Source organism: Phodopus roborovskii, unplaced genomic scaffold (assembly GCF_943737965.1).
Source record: "Phodopus roborovskii unplaced genomic scaffold, PHOROB, whole genome shotgun sequence".
Taxonomy (NCBI): domain Eukaryota; kingdom Metazoa; phylum Chordata; class Mammalia; order Rodentia; family Cricetidae; genus Phodopus; species Phodopus roborovskii.
The window spans coordinates 197,057-220,000 of NW_026125554.1; the positions used below are offsets into that span (position 1 = coordinate 197,057).

Below are 22,944 nucleotides of genomic sequence, written 5' to 3' on the forward strand. Positions count from 1 at the left end.
ATTCTAAAGATGGTGGGACCTGGGAGAAAGGAGCCAATAAATGTGGAAGACGAAAGCCTGATACAACAGCCAACTTTATTCAGAGCCCAAGACAATTTATATTCTGCAGGTTAAGAAAGGTCACATGAGGAAGAAAGGTCTCATGACTTCAAGCTGTATACAATGATTAAAAACAAGTCACATGGCACAAACATGTTTTTCCATAGAGGCATATAAATAGTTTAAGCATTTAATGAATAACAACAGCAAGCAATAATGTGTAATCTGAAATCAACTCACATCTATCTGCTACACCTGGGAGGAGCACAAAAATACAATCTAAGAAGAATTTCAAGTTTTGAAGACTCTTGTCTTTTGGACTGTTACCATAAGGAGGTCTTTAATGACCCCTTTCTGGAACCATGTTCCAACAATACATCTAATTTTATTTTAGTTTTAGGAAAAAACAAAATATATAAATGAAGGTCTTTTAAAAATATGGAGCATACACATAAACAAAATACATAAATATCTGTCTTTGAACCATTCGTATACCTGGTGCCCGAGGAAGCATCAAATATCCAGGACAAGGCATTAGAAGTAGTTCTGAGCTATCTGATGTTGATGCTAGAAATCAAATGTAGGTACCCAACAGCAGCAGCACTATTGAGACAATTCCCCAACTCCCAAATGTCATTACATTGTAGAAGATGAATATGTACCATTACTGTTTCTATCTTATCACTTGGAGGTGATGAAATTCCCTATTTGCTCATTGAAGGATTGTATGATTTCTATCCCTCTGTGAATAGACTCTGCACATTGCTTCTTATTGTAATTGTTAACACGATTTTCTTCATAAGAATGAAGACAACAAAATAATTACCTGAGTAGAGATGAGTCCAGGTTATATTAGGGAAAGTTCCATCATGTGACATATTCTTCTTTTTAAAAAGTTTTATTTACATGCATAGGTATTTTGTTTGCGTGCATGTCTGTGTGAGTGTGTTTGACACCCTGGAAAAAGGACTTACTGTCATGAACTTTCACATGGATGCTGGGAATTAAAACTCTGTCATCTGGAAGAACAGCCAGTGTGTTTAATTGTTGAGCAGTCTATTCACAACCCATTTTGGGAGGTGGGGGGTTGAGACAGGACATCTTAGTTAAAATTTCAACAATGAAGCACCATGAGGAAAAAGCAAGATTGGGAGGAAAGGTTTATCTGGCCTATACTTCCATATTACTGTTCATCATTGAAGGAAGTCAGGGCAAGGAACCAGGAAGCAGGAGCTGATGAGCAATGGAGGAATACTACTTACTGACTTGCTCACCGTGGCTTTCTCAGCCTGCTTTCTTATAGATCCCAGGACTCTTCCCTATGAACCACCAATTAAGAAAATGCCTTATGGATCTTATGGAGGCATTTTATCAACTGGGTTTCCCTCCTTTCAGACAGCTCTAGTTTGTGTGTGAAGTTGACATAAGAGCTAGTACAACTGACCACTTGTCAACTTGACACATAAACATATCAGTATCAAGCCACAACCTTCCCTTTCTTATTCATTCCCAGAATTTCATATTAAAAACATAAATGACTTTAATAAAAGTCCTATAATCTTTACAAGTTTAAACACATGAAAATTTTTCTTTAAAAATATCCGATCTCACTAAAAATCCAAAATCTCTTTTAAAAGTTCAGTCTTTTAATTATGGCTTTTTTAAAAATCAAAATTAAATTAAATACCTTCTCCCTTCAAGAGGGAAGAATGAGGGTAGACACATTTTGAAAAAAAGAAAAACAAACTCCAACAGTATAAATGACTCTACTACTAATGACTGGGAGCCATTCACAATCTTCAGGGCTTCTCCAAAGGGCTTGAGTCACTTCACTAGCACTGGCCTCTGCAGTACACACAACTTCTTGTCTAGGCTCTGGCTGGTTCCACTTCACCACTGCTGATGGTTTTGGTGGACACCCCATGGTACCAGTACCCCCAAAACGATGGTGTCTTTGCTTCCTGTGCAAAGCTTTACCTCTTTTATGAGGTTCATGGGACTTTTCTCTAGTATGTATTCTTTCATGATATTGAAGATGACTCTTACGAGCAAAAGCTTTACCACATTGATTGCATCCATAGGGTTTCACACCAGCATGACTTCTTTCATGACTGAGAAGATTACTGCGAGATGAAAAGGCTATACCACATTGATTACATTCATAGGGTCTCTCTCCAGTATGACTTCTTTCATGCCTTTGAAGATGACTATTATGTGCAAAAACTTTACCACATTGACTACACTCATAACGTTTCCCTCCAGAATGACTTCTTTCATGCCTTTGAAGAAGACTGTTATGTACAAAGGCTTTACCACACTGGTGACATTCAAAGGGTTTCTCAACAGTATGATTTCTTTCATGCCTTTGAAGACTACTGGGATATGCAAAGGTTTTACCACATTGACTACATTCATAGGGTTTCTCTCCAGTATGACTTCTTTCATGTATTTTACGTTCACTGGGACGTGCAAAGGCTTTTCCACATTGATGACATTCATATGGTTTTTTTCCAGTGTGAATTTTGGGCACTTGAAGATAACTGTGACATGTATAATCTTTATCACCTTGACTATATTCATAGGGCTTCATTTTCAATTGAGTTCTTTGGTGTAAGTTTAAAGAGGAATCAGAGCTAAATGTTTTGTCGTGGTGTTTACATTCCTCTTCACTATGGGATCTTCTGTGTGTTTGAAGATACCTGTGTTGGTTTAAGCCTTTAGTACGTGGCTCACATTTACAGCATCCTTTTCCCACATGAGGTTTTTCACATCTTTGAAGAGAATTGGAAGAACTCAGAGCTTTACCACACTGGTTGCATTCATAACATTTCCCTGTAGTGTGAGTCACATTACATGTGCAACATGAACCAGGACAGACAGAAGGGTTTCCATACTCATTGTACTCACAAATCTCTTTTCCAATGTCAGTTTGTTCATGTATTCCCAGTGAAGTTGGAAATTCAATTAATTCTACACTTGTATCACAATCACTATGTCTTCTCGCAGTGGGAACAACTATATATTTCCTATTTTTTCTGGGAGACACGGGGGAACATTGCTTCTTTCCATACCCCTTAGGATCACATGGCTTGTATCCAGAGTGGCAGATCATATACCTATTTAAGGAATAATAACAAAAGGTTTTCACATTACATTCACATAGTTTAACTTTATGTTCCTCATAGATATACAAATTAAGATCTCTTGATTGTTAAAAACTGACCCCCTCACTAAACTATGGTAAATCTATTCAAACATATGAGTAACATTAGCTTGACTATGGGACAATTTGCTAGAAGTTGTTCTTGGACATGCCATAATGCCCTAATGAATGTGAATGCCTTTACAATACTTGAATAGAGTGAAAGTAAATGGATGCATAGTTCTGTAACATGGATCTCAGGGGACTATACTGATATGGTTCCATCTGTGAAGGCACTGTTTCCTTGTCTTGTTTCTTAGAGAACTGCCTTGCAAACACAGGTCAGGTACCTGAAATTGAGGTACATGATGTTTTAAGAATTTAATAATTATCACAATGCTGTAATTATTGACACTGTTGCTTTTCATTAAATATCAGGTATATTAAAATTTCTTCAGAGGCACAAATCTATCACTTTGCACAAGAAAATTACCTTCCATGTCTTCTAGAACTTTGACAATGTTCTTCAATATTTGGATCTTCCCACTTGTAGCCTAAAATATATTACAGAAATGTGTATTATTGAAAATTATGCAAATTCAGTTATTATCTTCAGTGAACCTTAGAACCAGGAATTACTTATTTACCACATTCTTCTTCTTTAACAGTCAAAATCACGTGAATCACCAATCTCCAAAAAAGGCTTATCCCCTTAAGTTACAAAGTAACAAAAAGCTCACATTCTTACCTATAGAAATGAGGTTCTCACAGGTTTCCAGCATCACATCTTTGTAGAGACTCTTCTGGGAAGGATCCAGCAAAGCCCACTCTTCGTGAGTGAAGTTCACATGCACATCCTCATAGGTCACTGCATCCTAAAATATCCCATATATGTATGTAACTGAAGTTGTGAGGCTGCATTGAAAATGTACACTTCATTTGGGAATATACTGCCATGATTTTGTGTGCTTCACAAATTTATTTAACAGCACAGAATTTCAAATGCACTCACCAAGTCATATTAGAATGAAAGAAAAAAGGAGAACCATGCCTCTCATTTCTGAGCCCTCTGAAGAGTATATGACATTGCAAAAAATGCTGACTTACATATATAGAGACATGCAAACAGAGCATTAGTGTTGAATAAACATCAGCAAAACCGTATCAAAACTACTGACATCAAATAATGATGGACAAGATGGGCATGTTGGTGCACACCTTTAATTCTAAAACTCAGAAGGCAGAGACAAGTAAATCTCTGTGATTTCCAGGCCAGCCTGGACTATGTATCAATTTCCAGGACAGCCAAAGGTTTACATTGAAATCCTGTCTCAAACAAGAAAAAAAATAAATAAATAAATAAAAATAGCACTCAGAGGCTCACTATAAATTCCACCAATTAGTTAAAAATCCACTCAAGATATGTACTTGTCTTTCAGAAAATTGGACTGCCTCATTTAAACTCTAAGGCTAATATGATATTCTTAAGAAGGAATGCACTTTTAATGTTATTGCCTGACAGATTAAAGAGTTCTTAAAAACATTAGTGACAAACAACTTGCGCTAAAATAAATAAATAAACAAAACAAACACACAAACAAACAAAAACCCCCGGCAAAGTATGAAGATAGGTCAACAGTTAAAAATCACCTATTGCTTTTCCAGAAGCTCTGTATCAATCCCCAGTGATGGGAGATGTCATTACGTAAATATGTTTTTCTTAATGGTTAATAAATAAAGCACTGTTGGCCAATAGGAAAGCAAGATAGGTGGGACTAGGACACAAGAAGAATTTAGGGAGAGGTAGAAGAGGATTCAGCATGTAGGGCCAAAAATACAGAACTCCAGATCCTCTCTCTGATAAGGCAAGACCACATGAAAACACTTAGATTAATAAAAATGGGTTAATATTTTAAGACAGAGTTAGCCTATAAGAAACACTAGTAACAGGCCAACAGCTTTATATATAATACAGCGTCTCTGCATGTTATTTTGGGCTGGCGCTGCTGTGGGACCATCATAGTGGGAAAACATGCTTGTAACAAAATGGCACCCAACGTGGGGCACGAACCCACAACCCTGAGATTAAGAGTCTCATGTTCTACCAACTGATGTGTTTGAGATGAATAGGCATTCTTCAAACCTTCAATATGGCATTTTAAATGCTTTAGGGTTCTTCTTGACAGTGAGACATAACTGCTCCTAGCAACACCACCTGCATCAGAAAGGAAGATGGACCTTGAAGAAACGCGTTAAGGAGTTTACATCCAATATGGCAAGACTACCCATTTGGGCAAGATACTGCTCTTGTCTGGACTGTTTGACTTTATGCTGTATAAACTGGACATGCAGGACCCATAAGAAAGTGGCTGCTGATACAAGATGGACATTGATACAGGTTTCCTGTTTCATAGAAGAGTCTGCCAGACAGTCTACAGGACAAAGAGAAAAGTGAATGACAAACTGCCAATACAGGTGGACAGTTTAAAGTTTCCTGCTTTGCTGAGGAGTCTACCAGACACACTATGGCCTATGGGCTAAAGATGGAATATTACAGAAAAACTTCGGGTGACTGACCAGGCAGTGAATTGTCTCTGTCATTTCTAGAGTTTATATATTATCCTTCTGTGGTCTTTGATGGAGTTGAAGACAGATAGTTATGGTTATAGTTTTCCTTAGTTAGGATTAAAGATAAGTTACATGCAGGACTTTAGACTCACAAAGATAAGATAGATGATGAAATATTTGTTTTAAATCTTGCTAAATGTTAATGGACTAAACATTGTTAACTGTGGTTCTTATTTAATAACTGTTTTGTTATATATTTTACTATGTTAAAGTTAAAACTCTTTTTATTTAGACAGAAAGGAGGAGATAATGGGAGATGTCATTCTGTAAATATGTTTCTCTTATTGGCTCATGAATAAAGCACTGTTGGCCAATAGAAAAGCAAGATAGTTGGGACTACAAGACAAGGAGAATTTAGGGAGAGGTAGGAGAGGAGTCAACATATAGGACAGAAAGAGCAGAACTCCGGATCCTCTCTCCAGTAAGCCAAGACCACATAAAAACACTTAGATTAATAGAAATGGGTTAATATTTAAAACATAGCTAGCCAATAAGAAACACTAGTAACAGGACGACAGCTTCATATCTAATACAGTGTCTCTGTATGGTATTTGGAGCTGGTGCAGCTGTAGGACCAGGATAGCAGGAAAACATGTTCGTAACACCCCAGTGCTCACTTGAAGATCCCAACAATTTGTAATTCCATTTCAAGAGTATCCAGTGGTCTCTTCTGACTTCAGTGAACACCAGGCACACACAGTACATATGCATATTTATAAGTAAATGACTCATGCACATATTTCAAAAATTTTTTAAAAAACATGGGTAAAGATATGAAGATATTACACATCTACAATGCAATGATTCAGAAAATCAGTATTAATGTCATGAATGCATGAATGCATCCTTGTGTGAAAAAGCAATTCTTTCTGCCAAAGTTTAAAAGTAAAGGAGTAGTTAAAGCTCAGCACAAGAGCAAATGCTTCACATGTACAAAAACCTCAATCAGCCAAAAGTACAAAAATAAAAATATCAGTGCAGAAAAATGTCTTAGCAAGGAAAAACAGTTACTTCTGCTTTCCCTTATGTTATTTAGGAACAGAGTCTGTTATGATTGTTATGTCATAGCTGCATGAGAAGGACAGGAGCTGCTCAGTTTCAACCAAAGAAAGAAGACAAGTGTGATCAGGATAAAAACACTCAACGGCCATTCCCAGACACTAATGTACTCCAAAAAAAGACCATTATCCTAGAGGCACCCCGATGAAAACCACAAACCAGAAACAAAAGTCTCAACTACATCTTCATAAATGAGAGATTTTTCATTCAATCCACCACATTTCGACACAGGTCATGAGAGGTTCACCCTCGACCCATAATGCAAAATGCAATTAGTCTAGCAACAAAGATCCCCATGTTCCGAACAGTGCCAAAACTGTTAGAATGTACAAAGACTATTCTCACACTGAAGGCCATCTCTTGACAGTGTTACCTTGTGAAATTAAAAAAAAAAAAAAATGTCTATACAACACACAAAGGTACAGAATACACATTTCCTTTTCAAAGAAGTAAGAAAAGATAAAAGCAAGGCAAGAATGAAACCCTGCTGGGCAAACTTCCACTCCACATGCAGCTATTCATGGCAGGTGTCTCAACACCCAGTAGTTTCAAAACGCAACCCAGTCTTCATTTTCACACCTTCATACAACGAACTACCACATCTCCTCACTGGGCTGTACTCTGCAAACAGTGCTGGACTGAAAGCACAGAAGAGTCCATGACATTTAAACTGTGTATCTTTCTTCTTTCAAGGAAATGTGACACATGGGGTTCTAACTTTGGACTGACACTGGTCCACTGGAACAGATCAGCAAAAAGCTCTGTATGAAGTTGCTTTCTGGGACTAGGAACCTTGTAGCCTTTTCCTTCCCTATTTAAATGCTTGGCTGGGTAGGCAGGACCCTTGCAAGACCTCTTCCATAGGTGCTTTCTCTTTAATAGCACTAACCTCCCTCATAATTACAGCCTCAGTTTCAGCACATGGCTGTCCTCTAATACTACTTAGCTCTGTTTTTCTTGCCAAACACATAGGTTTCATTAATTTCTTCCCCTATTGTTGCTCTTGTCCTCTATGGTTTTTCATGAGTCATAAGAAATAACCAAGCCACAGACTAAATGTTTTGTCAAGACAGTCAATGACTCTTTAATTTAGCCTTACTTATTTTCAGAGGACTCAGGATGAATATACACAGAAAATATGCCAAAATATTACATAAAACTTCTATCTTAGTTATTGCCCCATTGCTGTGAAGAAGCACTATGACCAAAGCAACTACTACAATGCAAGGCTCTTAATTTGGGGCTTGAATGCAGACAGAGGATTAGACCATTATCATCATGAACGGCAGCATCAAGATAGATATACATGGGGCTGAGACTAACATCCTCATACAGACAGGCAAACAGAAAGAAACACATGATTTGGGCTTTTGAAATTTCAAATCCCACTTACAGCGACACCTTAACAAACAAGACACACCTACTCCCACTTGAGCTTACCTCCTAATTGTACACAATTAATTCCACTAACTGGGGACTGAGCATTGAAAGATAGAGCCTGAGGGTCTTGAACAAATATAAATAAAGTAATATAACATTAAGTAGCAAGAGCTCTAAAGGAAAAGAGTGAAAGAAATTGAGGAAAGACAGGGAATGAGAACAAAGGAGAAGGAGATGAAGAGGGAGAGAGAGAAACAACAGGAAGAAAATAGTTACCCCCAAAAAGGGGGACGCTGGGTTACAGGATTCATCAGTATAACCTTCCCTTCATTATCTGAGATTAAACAATACAAGACCTCAAAAATTAGATTTAAGTGCCTATATTTTCTCTAGGTACAAAGAATTATCCCTTGCTTCCCTTCATGCCCAATTCTTTCAGAGAATGTGGGAAACTGTAGATCAGGTCTGGTGGAAGCAGTGAAGGTGATCTCTTGGTGTCTTAAGCGTGACTTTTGTAGATGATGTCATTTGGAAGGTGCATTTCTAACTGGTAGAAGTGACTCACAAGCTAAGGTTTTAAATTCAATCTCATTATTATAGCAAGTTGGATTCTGAAGATCTTAAATTCCAGCCAACATGAAGAATCACAGATCCATTTGAGCACAGCCCAGACCATACTGTAATTAAATTCGGCCAAGCAACATTTTGTGCATGGGGACTGAGGAGAAGGTGAAACACCTGGATGACAATGTTTGGTTATCACAGTTATAATCTGTGTGGTAAAACACATGGATCAACTCAACTGTCTGATGGAGATCACAGAATTATTTCCTCTGTTCCTTTTCAGTGTGGGACCTTCCAGCCTAGGCTATGGGTTCCAACTCCTTCTATATTCATGATAATCTAATTAAAATGTCTTTTTAAAGAAATGGTTTAACAATGCACATTGAAACTTTGAAAACTGTTGGTCCCATGAGGACTTGTGTCTGATGGAGGATGGGAGAATCTTAGCAGGGAGGTGAGTCAACCATGACAAGAAAGCAACCATGTGGTCTGCTGCTATCTTGGCTATTATATTAACACTACATAACAAAAGTTCAGAATTTGAGCTATAGATTCAACAAAAGTCCAATAAAAAAAAAGACTAATACTATATGCTATAAACAACAGAAAACTGATGGTAAAAGGTCATCATAAGTGAAAAAATGATTATCATAATATTGAATATATACCATACCAATGATCTCACCCAGCTTCAAACTTTCAAACAACTGCCAAAAAGATTCTACCATCTGGGAGAGAATAAAGAAATCAACATATCATTAAAAAAAAAAAAGACATAAGTACCCAATTAAAATATAGAGAGCAGACCCTCCCCCGACCCTGTGCCCTACCCTGCCCACTGTTCCACCACTCTGGTTGAGAACTGGGACAGAGGGTGGAACCAACAATCCAGACACCTTCAGGGAACTTCCTGGAACTGTTCTGAGCACAATAGACCTGCCTACCCACGCAGGACCACCCGGAACCCCCACCTGCTGGGTCTCTGACCCCCACTGCCGGTCCTCTACCAGAGTTCAGGGCCCCTTCCATACCAGAGTTCAGGGCCCCTTCCAGAGATCCGCCTATCCCTGCACGGCCACTCTCAGTCCCTGCGGGCTAGATCCTTGACCCCATCGCCAGCATCTGCTAAAAAGGCCTCAGCTGGAGAGTGCCAGGCCCCAGCTAGATCCACCTATCCCCTATCCTGAATCTCAGCCTAGTCTTTGACCCCCATCATCTTTGACACCCATCGCAGGCCTCTGCTAGAGGTTAAGTCTGGGACCAATTCAGGTGAAATCCTCCCCACACCCTTCCCTGGGAACTCCCTGGATTGGCCCGGATCTCGCTCCCCCTGTGTCCTGTCCACATTGAAAGCTCTCCTGGTGCTCAAATACACACCCACTCACCCCCCACCAAGAGCCTGCCCTCTCCTTCTCCTGTACCTTCCCCTGCCCATTGTCCCACCTCTCTGGTTGAGCACTAGGACAGAGGGTGGAGCCACCAAACCTGCCACCTTAGGGGAACTTCCTGGAGCTGTTTTGAGCACAATAGACCTGCCTATCCTCGCTGAACCACCCGGAATCCCCACCACCTTGTCTCTGACACCCACCAACGGTCCTCTACTGGAGTTCAAGGGCCATCCCAGAGATCTGCCTATCCCTTCGGGGCCATTCTGAGCCCCTGCAGGCTAGATCCTTGACCTCCATCACCAGGCTTCTGCTACAGAGTCCTCAGCTGAAGAATGTCAGGCCCAGGCTAGATCCCCCTATCAGCGCACGGAACATCCTGAATCTCAGCCTAGACTTTCACCCTCATGGCCATGCTTCTACTGAAGCCTGATCTTTGACCCACATTGACTGGCCCCTGCCTGAGGAGAGACCTCCTAGAGAGCTTGGACCACCCAGAGCTACAGACATTGAACCTCTGACCCACCTAAGCCCACCTGGGGAGTACCACAGACAGAGAGAGACCCCACTGACATCTACTGTAAGAAGCAATGGGAAGACAGCAATACAAGAAAAGATCTAACAATACAAAGACAAGCATGACACCTCCAGAATCTAGGGACTCAACACCAACTAGACCTGGACACCCCAAAGCAGATGAAGCAGAAGAGAACAACTTAAAAATTATCATCATAAAAATGATAGAGGCCCTCAAAGACGATGTGGCAAAACCCCTTAAAGAAATGGAAGAAAAAGCAAACGAAAATTTGGAAGAAATGAACAAATGTCTTAAAGAAAGTACAGAAAGCCGGATAAACAATTAAACAGGTGAAGGAAATGGTTCAAGACTTGAAAACTGAAATAGTGACAATAAAGAAAACACAAACTGAAGGAATGCTGGAAATACAAAAACTCGGCAAACGATCGTAACTACAGACACAAGCATAACCAACAGAATTCAAGAGATGGAAGAGAGAATCTCAGGTGCAGAAGATAAACTAGAGGAAATAGATTAATCAACCAAAGAAAATCATGAATCCAACAAATCCTTAACACAAAACATCCAGGAAACGTGGGACACTGTGAAAAGGTCAAACCTAAGAATAATAGGCATAGAGAAAGGTGAGGAAGCCCAGCTCAAAGATGCCGAAAACATATTCAACAAAATCATTGAGGAAAACTTTCCCAATTTAAAGAAGGACATGCCCATGACAGTACAAGAAGCATAATGAACACCAAATAGGCTGGACCAATGAAAAAAGACCGTCGACATATAATAATCAAAACACCTAGCATAAAGAATAAAGAAAGAATATTAAGAGCAGCAAAGGAAAAAGGACTGGTAACATATAAAGGCAGACCTATCAAAATTACACCTGACTTCTCCATGGAAACCCTCAAGGCCAGAAGGTCCTGGATAGATGTTCTAAAAGTATTAAGAGAACACGGATGCCAGCCTAGGCCCACTATATCCAGCAAAACTCTCAATCACTATAGATGGAGAAAACAAGATATTTAATGACAAAGCCAGATTTTCCCAATAGGTATCTACAAATACAGCCCTACAGAAAGTATTGGAAGGAAAACTCCAACCCAAGAAAGTTAACTACACTCACATAGGCAATACATAATCCAACTTCACCAAAACCGAAGGGTAAGGCAGGACAATTATAGTCACAACACCACTGGCAACAACATCTCTAAAACAAGCATTAACAATCAATGGTCCTGACTCTCTCTCAACATTAATGGTCTTAACTCGCCATAAAAAGACACAGGCTAACAGAATGGATACGAAGACAGAATCCATCCTTCTCCTGCATACAAGAAACACATCTAAGCTTCAATCATAGACATCACCTCAGGGTAAAGGACTGGGAAAAGATCTTCCAATCAAATGGACCCAAGAAGCAAGCAGGTGTGGTTACCCTAATATCTAACAAGTTAGACTTCAAACCAAAATTAATCAAAAGAGATGAAGACGGTCATTTCATATTCATCACAGGAGAAATCCATCAGCATAAAGTCTCAATTCTGAACATTTATGCCCCAAATACAAAGGCACCCGCATTCGTAAAAGAAATACTACTAAAACTCAAAGCTCACATAAAACCTCACACACTTATAGTGTGAGACTTCAACATTCCACTCTCACCACTACACAGGACCACCAATCAGAAACTTAACAAAGAAACAAAAGAACTAACAGAAGCTATATCTCAATGGGGTTTAACAGACATCTATAGAACATTCCATCCAAACACAAAAGAATATACCTTCTTCTCTGTCCAATTGGAACCTTCTCTAAAATCAACTACATACTAGGCGACATAACAAACCTCAACAGATACAAAAATATTGGAATAGTCCGCTGTATCTTATCAGACCACCATGCTTTAAAATTGGAATTCAACAACACAAATCGCAGAAACCCTACAAACTCATGGAAACTGAACAATGCACAATTGCACCATACCTGGGTCAAAGGAGAAATAAAGAAAAAATTAAGGTCTTCCTAAAATTCAATGAGAACGAGGACACAACATACCTGAACTTATGGGACACCTTGAAAGCAGTGATACGAGGGAAGTTCATTGCACTAAGTGCCCATATGAAGAAAACAGAGGATAGTCACATTAGAGAATTAACAGCACAACTGAAAGCCTTAGAACAAAAAGACGCTAACTCATCCTGGAGGAGTAGATACCAGGAAATTATCAATTTGAAGACTGAAATCAATAAAATAGAAACCAGGAAAACAATACAAAAAAAAAAAAAATCAATGCAACAATGAGTTGGTTTTTTGAGAAATCAACAAGATAGACAAACCTTTATCCAAATTAAACAAAAAGCAGAGAAAGAACATGCAAATTAACAAAATCAGAAATGAAAAGGGGAACATAACAACGGACACAGAGGAAATCCAGACAATTTTCAGGTCATACTTTGAAAACCTATACTCCACAAAAATTGAAAATTCAAAGGAAATGGACAAACTTCTGGATAACTATCACTTACCAAAATTAAATCAAGAACAGACAAACAACTTAAATAGAACTATAACCCCTAAAGAAATAGAGCAGTTACCGAAAGCCTTCCAACGAAAAAAGCCCAGGGCCAGATGGCTTCAGTACAGAATTCTACCAGAAATGCAAGGAAGAGCTAATACCAATACTCTTCAAATTGTTCCACACAATTGAAACAGAAGATTCATTACCAAACTCTTTTTACGAGGCCACAATCACCTTGACCCAGGCCACACAAAGACACAACTAAGAAAGAAAACTACAGACCAATATCCCTGATGAACATTGATGCACAAATACTTAGTAAAATACAGGCAAACCGAATCCAAGAACACATGAGAGAAATCATCCACCATGACCAACTAGGCTTCATCCCTGGGTTGCAGGGATGGTTTAACATACGAAAATCTATCAACATGATCCACCATATAAACAAACTGAAAAAGAAAAGCCACATGATCATCTCCCCAGATCCTGAAAAAGCCTTAAACAAAATTCAACACCCTTTCATGATAAAGATCTTGGAGAGATCAGGAATAACAAGAACATAACTAAACATAATAGCAGCAATATACAGTAAACCAACGGCCAACATCAAACTGAATGGAGAGAAGCTTAAGGCGATTCCTCTAAAATCAGGAACAAGACAAGGCTGCCCTCTCTCTCCATATGTTTCAATATTGTACTTGAAGTTCTAGCTAAAGTAGTAAGACAACAAAAGGAGATCAAGGAGATCCAAATTAGAAAGGAAGAAGTCAAACTGTCTCTATTTGCAGGTGATATGACAGTTTACATAAGAGACCCAAAAAACTCTACCAGGGAACTCCTACAGCTGATAAACACCTTCAGCAAACTAGCAGGATACAAGATAAACTCAAAAAAATCAGTAGCCCTACTCTATTCACACAATAAAAGGGGCTGAGGAAGAAATAAGAGAAACATCACCCTGACAATAGCCACAAACAACATAAAGTATCTTAGGGTAATTCTTACCAAACAAGAGAAAGACCTATATAATAAGAACTTTAAAAAAAAAAAAAAGAAATTAAAGAAGATACCAGAAAAGGGAAAGATCTCCCATGCTTTTGGATAGGTAGGATACACAGAGTAAAAATGGCAATCTTGCCAAAAGCAATCTAAAGTTTCAATGCAATCCCCATTAAAATTCCAGCACAATTCTTCACTGACCTTGAAAGGATAATAATCAACTTTATATGGAAAAACAAAAGACCCAGGATATCCAAAACAACCCTATACAATAAAGGAACTTCAGGAGGCATCAGCATCCCCGACTTTAAGCTCTACTACAGAGCTATAGTCCTGAAAACAGCCTGGTATTGGCACAAAAATACACAAACAGACCAACTGAATCGAATCGAAAATCCTGATATTTACCCACACACCTACAACACCTGATTTTTGACAAAACAGCTAAAAGTATACAATGGGGGGAGGAAAGCATCTTCAACAAATGGTGCTGGCACAATTGGATGAGGGTGTGTAGAAGACTGCAGATAGACCCATGTCTGTCGTCACACACAAAACTCAAGTCCAAATGGATCAAAGACCTGAACATAAATCCAGCCAACTGAACCTCTTAGAAGAGAAAGTGGGAGGTACCCATGAACAAATTGGTATAGGAGACCGCTTCCTGAAAATAACTTCAGTAGCACAAACACTGAGATCGACAATCAATAAATGGGACCTCCTCAAGCTTCTGTAAGGCAAAGGACACAGTGGACAAGACCAAACGGCAGCCCACAGACCGGGAAAAGATTTTCACCAAGCCTACATCTGACAGAGGGCTGATCATCAAAATAAAAAAGAACTCAAGAAACTAGTCAACAAAACACCAAATAACCCTATTAAAAAATGGGGTTCAGAACTGAAGAAAGAATTCTCGTTCTCTCTCTTTTCTCCAGCCCAGCAAGATGCCCAAGGGAAAGAAGGCCAAGGGGAAGAAGGTGACCCTGGCCCCTGCTGTCATGAAGAAACAGGAGGCCAAAAAGGTGGTGAATCCTTTGTTTGAGAAAAGGCCTAAGAACTTCGGCATTGGGCAGGACATCAAGCTCAAAAGAGATCTCACCCGATTCATCAAATGGCCTCGTTACATCCGGCTGCAGTGGCAAAGGGCCATCCTCTATAAGCGTCTCAAAGTTCCTCCTGCCATTAACCAGTTCACCCAGGCCCTGGACCAGCAAACAGCTACCCAGCTGCTTAAGCTTGCCCACAAGTACAGGCCAGAGACAAAGCAGGAGAAGAAGCAGAGTCTGTTGGCCTGTGTCGAGAGGAAAGCTGCTGGCAAAGGGGATGTCCCAACTAAGAGGCCTCCTGTACTTCCAGCAGGAGTCAATACGGTCACCACCTTGGTGGAGAACAAGAAGGCTCAGCTGGTGGTGATCGCCCATGATGTACACCCCATTGAGCTGGTGGTCTTCCTGCCTGCACTGTGTCACAAGATGGGGGTCCCCTACTGCATCATCAAGGGAAAGGCCAGACTGGGGTGGCTGGTCCACAGGAAAACATGTACCACTGTTGCCTTCACACAGGTTAACTCTGAAGACAAGGGTGCTCTGGCTAAGCTGCAATTACAACGACAGTTATGATGAGATACGCCGCCACTGGGGAGGCAATGTCCTGGGTCCTAAATCTGTGGCTCGAATTGCCAAACTGGAAAAGGCAAAGGCCAAAGAACTTGCCACTAAACTGGGTTAAATGTACACTCACTGCTAAGATTTCTGTACATAAAATACAAATTTATCTTCCATCTAAAAAAAGAAAAAGAATTCTCAATAGAGGAAATCAAAAAGGCTGAAAGACACTTAAGAAAGTGCTCAACATCCTTAGCAATCAGGGAAATGCAAATCAAAACAACTTTGAGATACCATCTTACTCCTGTCAGAATGGCTAAAATTAGAAACACCAATGACAACTTATGCTGAGAGGATGTGGAGAAAGGGGAACACTCCTCCACTGCTGGTGGGAGTGCAAACTTGTACAGCCATTTTGGAGATCAGTATGGCGGTTACTCAGGAAAATGGGAATCAGTTTACCCAGCAATCCCCCTCTTAGGCATATACCCAAATGATCCTCATCCATGCAACTAAAACATGTGCTGAACTATGTTCATAGCAGAATTATTTGTAATATCAAGAACCTGGAAGGAACCTAGATACCCCTCAACTGAAGAATGGATAAAGAAGATGTGGCACATCTACACAATGGAATACTACTCTGCAGAAAAAAAAAAAATAATGGAATCTTGACATTCGCAGGCAAGTGGATGGAACTTGAAGAAACCATCCTGAATGAGGTAACCCAGGCACAAAAAGAGGAACATGGTATGTACTCGCTCATATATGGATTTTAGACCTAGAGCAAAGGATCACCAGCCTATAATTCACACTGCCAGAAGATCTAGGATACAAGGGGGACTCTAAGAGATTCATATAAGGTCCCTCACAGAACAGGGAATGGACAATATCTCCTGAACACATGGGAAGTGGGGGAGGGGGCAGTGAATGGAGAAGAAACTAGGAGAAAGAGAAGGGGAGGAGAGAAAAGCATGTGGGACTAGGAAGATTGAGTCAGGGGAGGAATAGAAGATAGAAGAGAGAGAAAGAGAGACCATAAAAGAGGGAACCATTACAGGATTGAAGAGAAAGCTGAACCTAAAGAAATGTCCAGAGACCTACAAGACTGACTCCAACTAACAATTTGAGCACCAGTGCAAATGCCCTTCCCTGATAATGAGATCAACGACTGTTGACCAATGAGACTAGGGAACTCAGTAAATGTGGACTTACATGTGACTAGAACACTGGCATTCATATGTAAATGTATTAATAACACAGATTTTAAGATCTATAGAACATTAACTCCAGAGGGGTCTTACACTTGCCTGTCAACTGGCAATTACAAATCTGTGAGAAGATTCCAGAAAAACTAGGGCTCTGCTAGTTAGCAAATCTGCCTTCCATTCTAACGGTAAAAGCAGATAAGTGCTCACTGCATGGTCAGGTCAATAATAAGCGTGTTTTCACACAAGGGTCCCTGCTCCCCATGCTCAAGAAGGAAGTCAGGAGAGAAACTCAAGCACATCAGTAACCTGGAGGCAAGAGCTGTTGCAGAGGACATTGGAGGTGCTGCTTACTGACTTGCTCCCCATGGCTTGCTCAGTCTGGTATCTTATAGAACCCAGGACAACCAGCCCAGGGATGGCACCATCCACAATGGGTTGGGCACTTCCCAATCAATAACTAATTAAGAAAATGTTCTATAGGCTTGCCTACAGGTAGATCTTATGGAGGCGTTGATTCAATTGAGGCTCTTTCCTCTCAGGTGAAACTAGTTGTGGCAAGTGGAAAACTATCACACTGACGATTCACTTTATTGGATTAAGAGGTAACCTGGATGAGTGACCTCTGAAGTGGGGGAGAACAGAAAGGAGCTGCCAGAGCTAATGTTCTGCTGGGTTTAACTCCTGGGATTAGAGGAATGTAAGTGAATTCTGCTGTTAGTACTTCTGTTTGATTAGGAAGTCTGTACCCCAACTCTTCAGGAGACTTTTAAACAGTGAATCAAGCTCACAAGGTGGCACATGCCTGTAATCCCAGTTATCCAGACTAACATGGGCTACACAGGGAGGTACAGGAGATCAGGAAGAGCAAAGAGGAAATCTGTCTCAAGCAAGATGATTTTCTGAGGTGCTAGGATGGGACCCAGAGCTTTCATATGCTTGGCCAGGTGTTCTACCCCTGACCTGCATCCCCAGGACCCTGTTTCCCTTGCATGGTGACATAACTGTTGCACACATGTGGAAGTCAGAGAACACTGGGGATGTTCCCACTCCTGGAGACTGAACTCAAGTCATCAGGCTCAGAAGCAAGCAACTTAACCACTTGTAGGTATTCCTATTTCATGTGTTATAACATCATTTGATGTTTGCTACAGAGACAAGGTTTCCCTATGTAGACCTGCCTAGTATGGAACTCTATGCAAACACTAGGTTAAACTTGCTTCCATCCTTTTGCCTCTTCGACCTGAGCCCTGGTATTCCATTGTGTACAGTCACACACAATTGCTTCTGTTTTGGGAGAACACTGTCTCAAGTAATTCAGGTTACCCTCAAGTTCAGTAAATAGATGAGGTAGCCTTGCATTTTTTCCATACCAAGGTTCATTCTCCAGATAGTGACATTTTAATAGTAACCACTAAGGTTGGGCACAGTGATACACACTTTCAGTATGAGCACTGAGGAGGCAGAGGTAAACCTGCTCTACATAGTAAGTTCCAGGCAAATGATCTAGAATAAGACCCTTCCAAAAGAAAATTGGGGGGGGGGGGATGATATTTTTTAGACTTGATTGCTTCTCAAATATTTAATTACATTCATTTGTCATGCATGTGTATGTGTGCCTTTCTACACATGGATCATAATGTGGGTGAGTCTGTCACCCATGTTAGGCACAAGTCATTACCTGGCTGTACCTAAAAAGACCACAATGCTTAAGGGTCAGTAAAGGGCATGGAGAAAAACCACTCCAGGGAAGGTTTCATGGAACAGCATCTGCTTTACTGCATGTGAGCAACTACTTATACAGTGGAAGCCTACCGACTACAATGGGTTAACACATCACTTGAATTAAAAAGTGAGCGCACATCAGGTTAGTCGGCGACAGTGGGGAAGAGTACTAAAAGAGACTACTGAAAAGGGGGATCATTTTCAGATCAGATAAAAACCAGGCACAAGGAAACCTTCCAAGAATCTACAAGGATACCCCAGCAAAGACTCCTAGTAATGGTGGCTATGTAGATTGAACTAGTCATCTCCTATGACCAGATTGTTGCCTAGGCAAATTTTCAGAGAGGTGTCATCGAGCAACTGAAGGAAACAGATGCAGACCCAGAAGCAAACATTAGGTGGAGTTTGGGGAATCCTGCAAAAGGAGAGAAATGATTATAGGAATCAGAGGGGGTCAAAGACATCACAAGAAAACTCACAGAATCACTAACCTGGGCTAATAGGGGCTCACAGAAACTAAACAGACAACCAGGGAACCTGCATGGGACAGACCTAAGCACTCTGCACATATGTGACAGTTGTGTGGCTTGGCCCTATTCTGGATCTCCTAAAAGCAGGAACTGAAGCTATTTCCAACTTTTACTAGCTTTTGGGACCCTACTCCTCATACTGGGTAGCCTACTCAGCTTTAATACATGGCAAGTGCTTAGTCTTACTGCAACTTGATATGCCATGTTTTGTTGATACTCATGGGAGACCTGCCCTTTCCTAAACAGAAACTGGAGGGGGTTGGGGGGTGGGCCAGAGGGCAAGTGAGGAGGATGACTGGGAGGAGAGGGGGGAGGGGAAACTGTGGCCTGGATGTAAAATGAGTAAATAAATGTGAGAACTCATACAAATGAACAAGGTCACTGTGTAGAAGTAGCTCATAAAAGGAGACTTGGAGAGTACACACACCTCAGCAGGCAGCTACTGGCTACCCACACTACTTTATAATTCAATGTTCTAACTTCAGAGTACAGTCAGGAGCATAATAGGCCACGCTTGTTACTTAAAAGTGCAGGATGCTCCGTAGGATGACTGCCATAGTGTGCCTGTATTTGTGTCTACAGACTCACGACAATGACCAGAATATGCCAACAAATACTATTACAACCAAAAGCTAACAGCATGGGTCAAGGAAAACCAGTGCCACTGACAACTAAGCTGGTAACAGCTCCCTCAGCTCCATTCCTGGAATTCCTTTAAATACGTATTCCCCATTTACTGAAAATGACCCTGAAACATGAGATGAGGAATTGGATAATCTATCTAATTAAATTCCCTCCATTTCCTGATGAGGACTTATGAGAACCTATGAAGAAAATGCTAACTTTACAACATATGCAAGCTAGGATTATGGCAGGAAAAAGGAATTCATTTACCAATTCTTTCTCAGCCTCATGAACTGTTTGCAATGCTATTCCAGCAAAACTGAAATGTCTAATACCTAATTATGCACTAGCCAATCAACTTAAAACTCTAGAAGGAGGGATGGCATTGACCAGTCCTTGCACATTATTTTGAGAGTGAAAAAAAAAAAAAAAAAAAAAAAGAACTAGAGGTATTTGAATCCAAACTAAAATAGGCTACTCATTTCTACATGAACTTACAAAATAGATGAAATAATATGCTAATGGTTATTATATACTGTCTGGACAGTTACTGACAGCTCATGGATGGTCCCAAGATTCATGAGATACTATTGTGACAACTTGTAAACAATTGAAAAAAAAAAAAAAAAAAAAAAAAAAGACCAGAAAGCAGAAGGTGATGGGTAGCTGAAGATGGCTTTCTCTTCCCAGAAGACATTTCTGGAGTCAAGTATCTTCACATCCCAGCCCACTGAATATCTGGCAATTTCAAAGCATAAGCTTATGTTTTTTTATACCATCTTACTTGTGAACATAAAGACATCCATGACAACCATGACCAAGAATTCTATAGTGACTACTGCTCTTTTTGAGGGTGCACTTGGCACTTTGGCTGCCAAGTTGTCATTATTAGAAAGGTTAAGTAAAACCATCTTCCCATGACATGGGTTCACCAGCTTGAGAAACCTGCAGTGCCTGCACAGAAGGCTCAGTTATCAAGACTGTGTGCTGCTCTGGCTGAGGCCCTGAGGCTGATTCCCAGGACCCAGGATGGCTGGTTCACAAGCCTAAAACTCCAATAGATCTGACCCTTTTCTGGCCTCTGAGAGAACTAGACAAGCAAATACATTCATGAAGGCATGCACAAACAAAAATAAAGCAAACAAATAAAGCTTAACAGAAATTGAGATAAAACCTAAGGGGATAGCTCCAGACACCATTAAAAAGAAGCATGCTGCAAAGACAGAATATTTACTAGATATAGAAGGGAACTGCTTTTCTTATGGACATATCAGCTTATGATATTTTAGAGATTATAAATGTGGCCAGGTATGGTGGCTTATGATTTAATCCTAACCCTTGGGAGGCAGAGGCAGATCAATCTGTGACTTCAAGGCCAACTATAACTACACAAAAATAAAAAATTATAAATAAGGAATGGGGTGACAAAGTCTTTGTTCTGGGGAGACCACTGTCTTGAATGTAATTTTTGAAGATATTTTTCTCATATAAATAATCCTCAATTATTTTAATGTCTTTATATTGACAAAAGAATCAACTTTTAAATGTTTGAAAAAATAAACCTGTTGTTTTAAAAATCACAGAGAAGCTATTAAGAGGAGCTACTGCTATTGCAGGAAACTCAAGTTTAATTCCATCACCTATAACAGGCAGAGAGAACCTGACTCAAAACAAAGTTCAGAAACATAACTAAGTGTTTTTGAGATGGACTCTCACTACGAAGCACTAGCTGGCCTAGAACTTTCTAGGGACTGTTTGGAATAAAGAATAGAGACCAAGACCTAGGAGAAAAGCTAGAAATCAAAACACAATTAATACAGAGTCAGTTTTGACACCTAAGGTCAGGAAACCCAGAAGTCTGGCGTTACCAACACAGATGACTGGACCACCCTGCCATCTCCATGCAAAGGAGTTAATGACACAGACTTTACGCCCTGCACAGAATTAACTGCAGGCGGATCCTACACCTGAATGGTCATTGCCAAATGCAGAACTTCTGGAAACAGCAGAGAAAGCAGGGCTCCTTCGGTTAATAATCTGCCTTCCACTGCAAAGATGAAAGCTGCGCGTGCGCGTGCACTGCATGACGACGTCAGCAACAAGGACAAATCATCACTGTCTCCCCACCCCCACCCCCGGTGTTCTCTGCAGGTTCTGCCCGCAGATGGAAGTTATTCCGAGGCCACAGGACCAGGGAGCTGCTGGGACAGCAAGGACCTCACGCCTCACGGGGAGCCGCGTCCGCCGCTTCCCACAGCCCCGGGAGGACCCACACCGGCTCCCGCGGCTCCTCCCCGCGTGGGGACGGCGGCCCCTCGCTCACCATGGCGGGTTCCGGGCTCGGCCCGCTCTCCTCACAGCTCAAGGCAGCGGGTCACAGCGCAATTCAGCGTGTCCCTCAGACCAGAGCAGCCTCGCCTGTAGCATGGCGGACCGGAAGTGCCCGCCCCATTGTGACTGGCAGTCCATCTAGAGGCTCTGATAGGCTCTTGAGGCCTGAGTGACAGGAGCAGCTCCGTAGGGACTGAGGGTTGTGAAGGAACGCAGCACTGAGGTTCCCTTCCCTGCCTTCTCTCTCAGGCACAGAACTGTCCGATGGGCTTTGCATCAGAACATCAAAGATCTCCGTATTGTGGAACAGTCCCAACAGTATTCCAGTGTCCGACGTTTCTTCTGGAAATCAAAGCAATATCTTGACTGTGGCATCTCATAAAATCAAAAAACGATTCGTATATGCCCAACACACAATGGCACAGAATACACATCTCCTTTTTCAAAGTAAAGACATATTGGACCAAGGCAATATTTAAACCCTGCTGGGCAAACACCTACAGTCACTTACCTGGGAATTCTCTTTCAAAGGGCTTAGATGCCTCTTTCTGCAACTTCTAAAACCCCTCTCTCTCTCTTTTCTCTCTTGTCTCTCCCTCCCTCCCTCCTTCCCTCTTTCTCTCTTCCCCCTCACCCCACCCCCCCACCCCCCGGTTATTTCCACTCCCTACAT

The 22,944-nt window shown here is 40.9% G+C and overlaps 1 protein-coding gene and 1 pseudogene across 1 annotated transcript; one reads left to right on the plus strand and one right to left on the minus strand.

Moving 5' to 3' along the window:
• Positions 1-57: 57 nt before the first annotated feature.
• Positions 58-22,428, minus strand: LOC127216552 (zinc finger protein 120-like). The gene is made up of 4 exons (XM_051177268.1): positions 22,264-22,428; positions 3,930-4,056; positions 3,675-3,735; positions 58-3,155 (listed from the first exon to the last, which is right to left on the minus strand). Exons 1-4 carry the CDS (start codon positions 22,264-22,266, stop codon positions 1,736-1,738), a joined length of 1,611 nt encoding a protein of 536 aa, XP_051033225.1. The 5' UTR covers positions 22,267-22,428; the 3' UTR covers positions 58-1,735.
• LOC127216581 (60S ribosomal protein L7a-like) lies at positions 15,188-16,006 on the plus strand (annotated as a pseudogene).
• Positions 22,429-22,944: the final 516 nt, after the last annotated feature.

Excerpts from the sequence above, each read along its gene's own strand:
- LOC127216552 (XM_051177268.1), bottom strand. Across the intron at positions 3,736-3,929 it reads TGAGAACCTCATTTCTATAG|GCTACAAGTGGGAAGATCCA; the intron begins GTAAGAATGTGA and ends AATATATTTTAG. Across the intron at positions 3,156-3,674 it reads AGTTCTAGAAGACATGGAAG|GTATATGATCTGCCACTCTG; the intron begins GTAATTTTCTTG and ends TTCCTTAAATAG.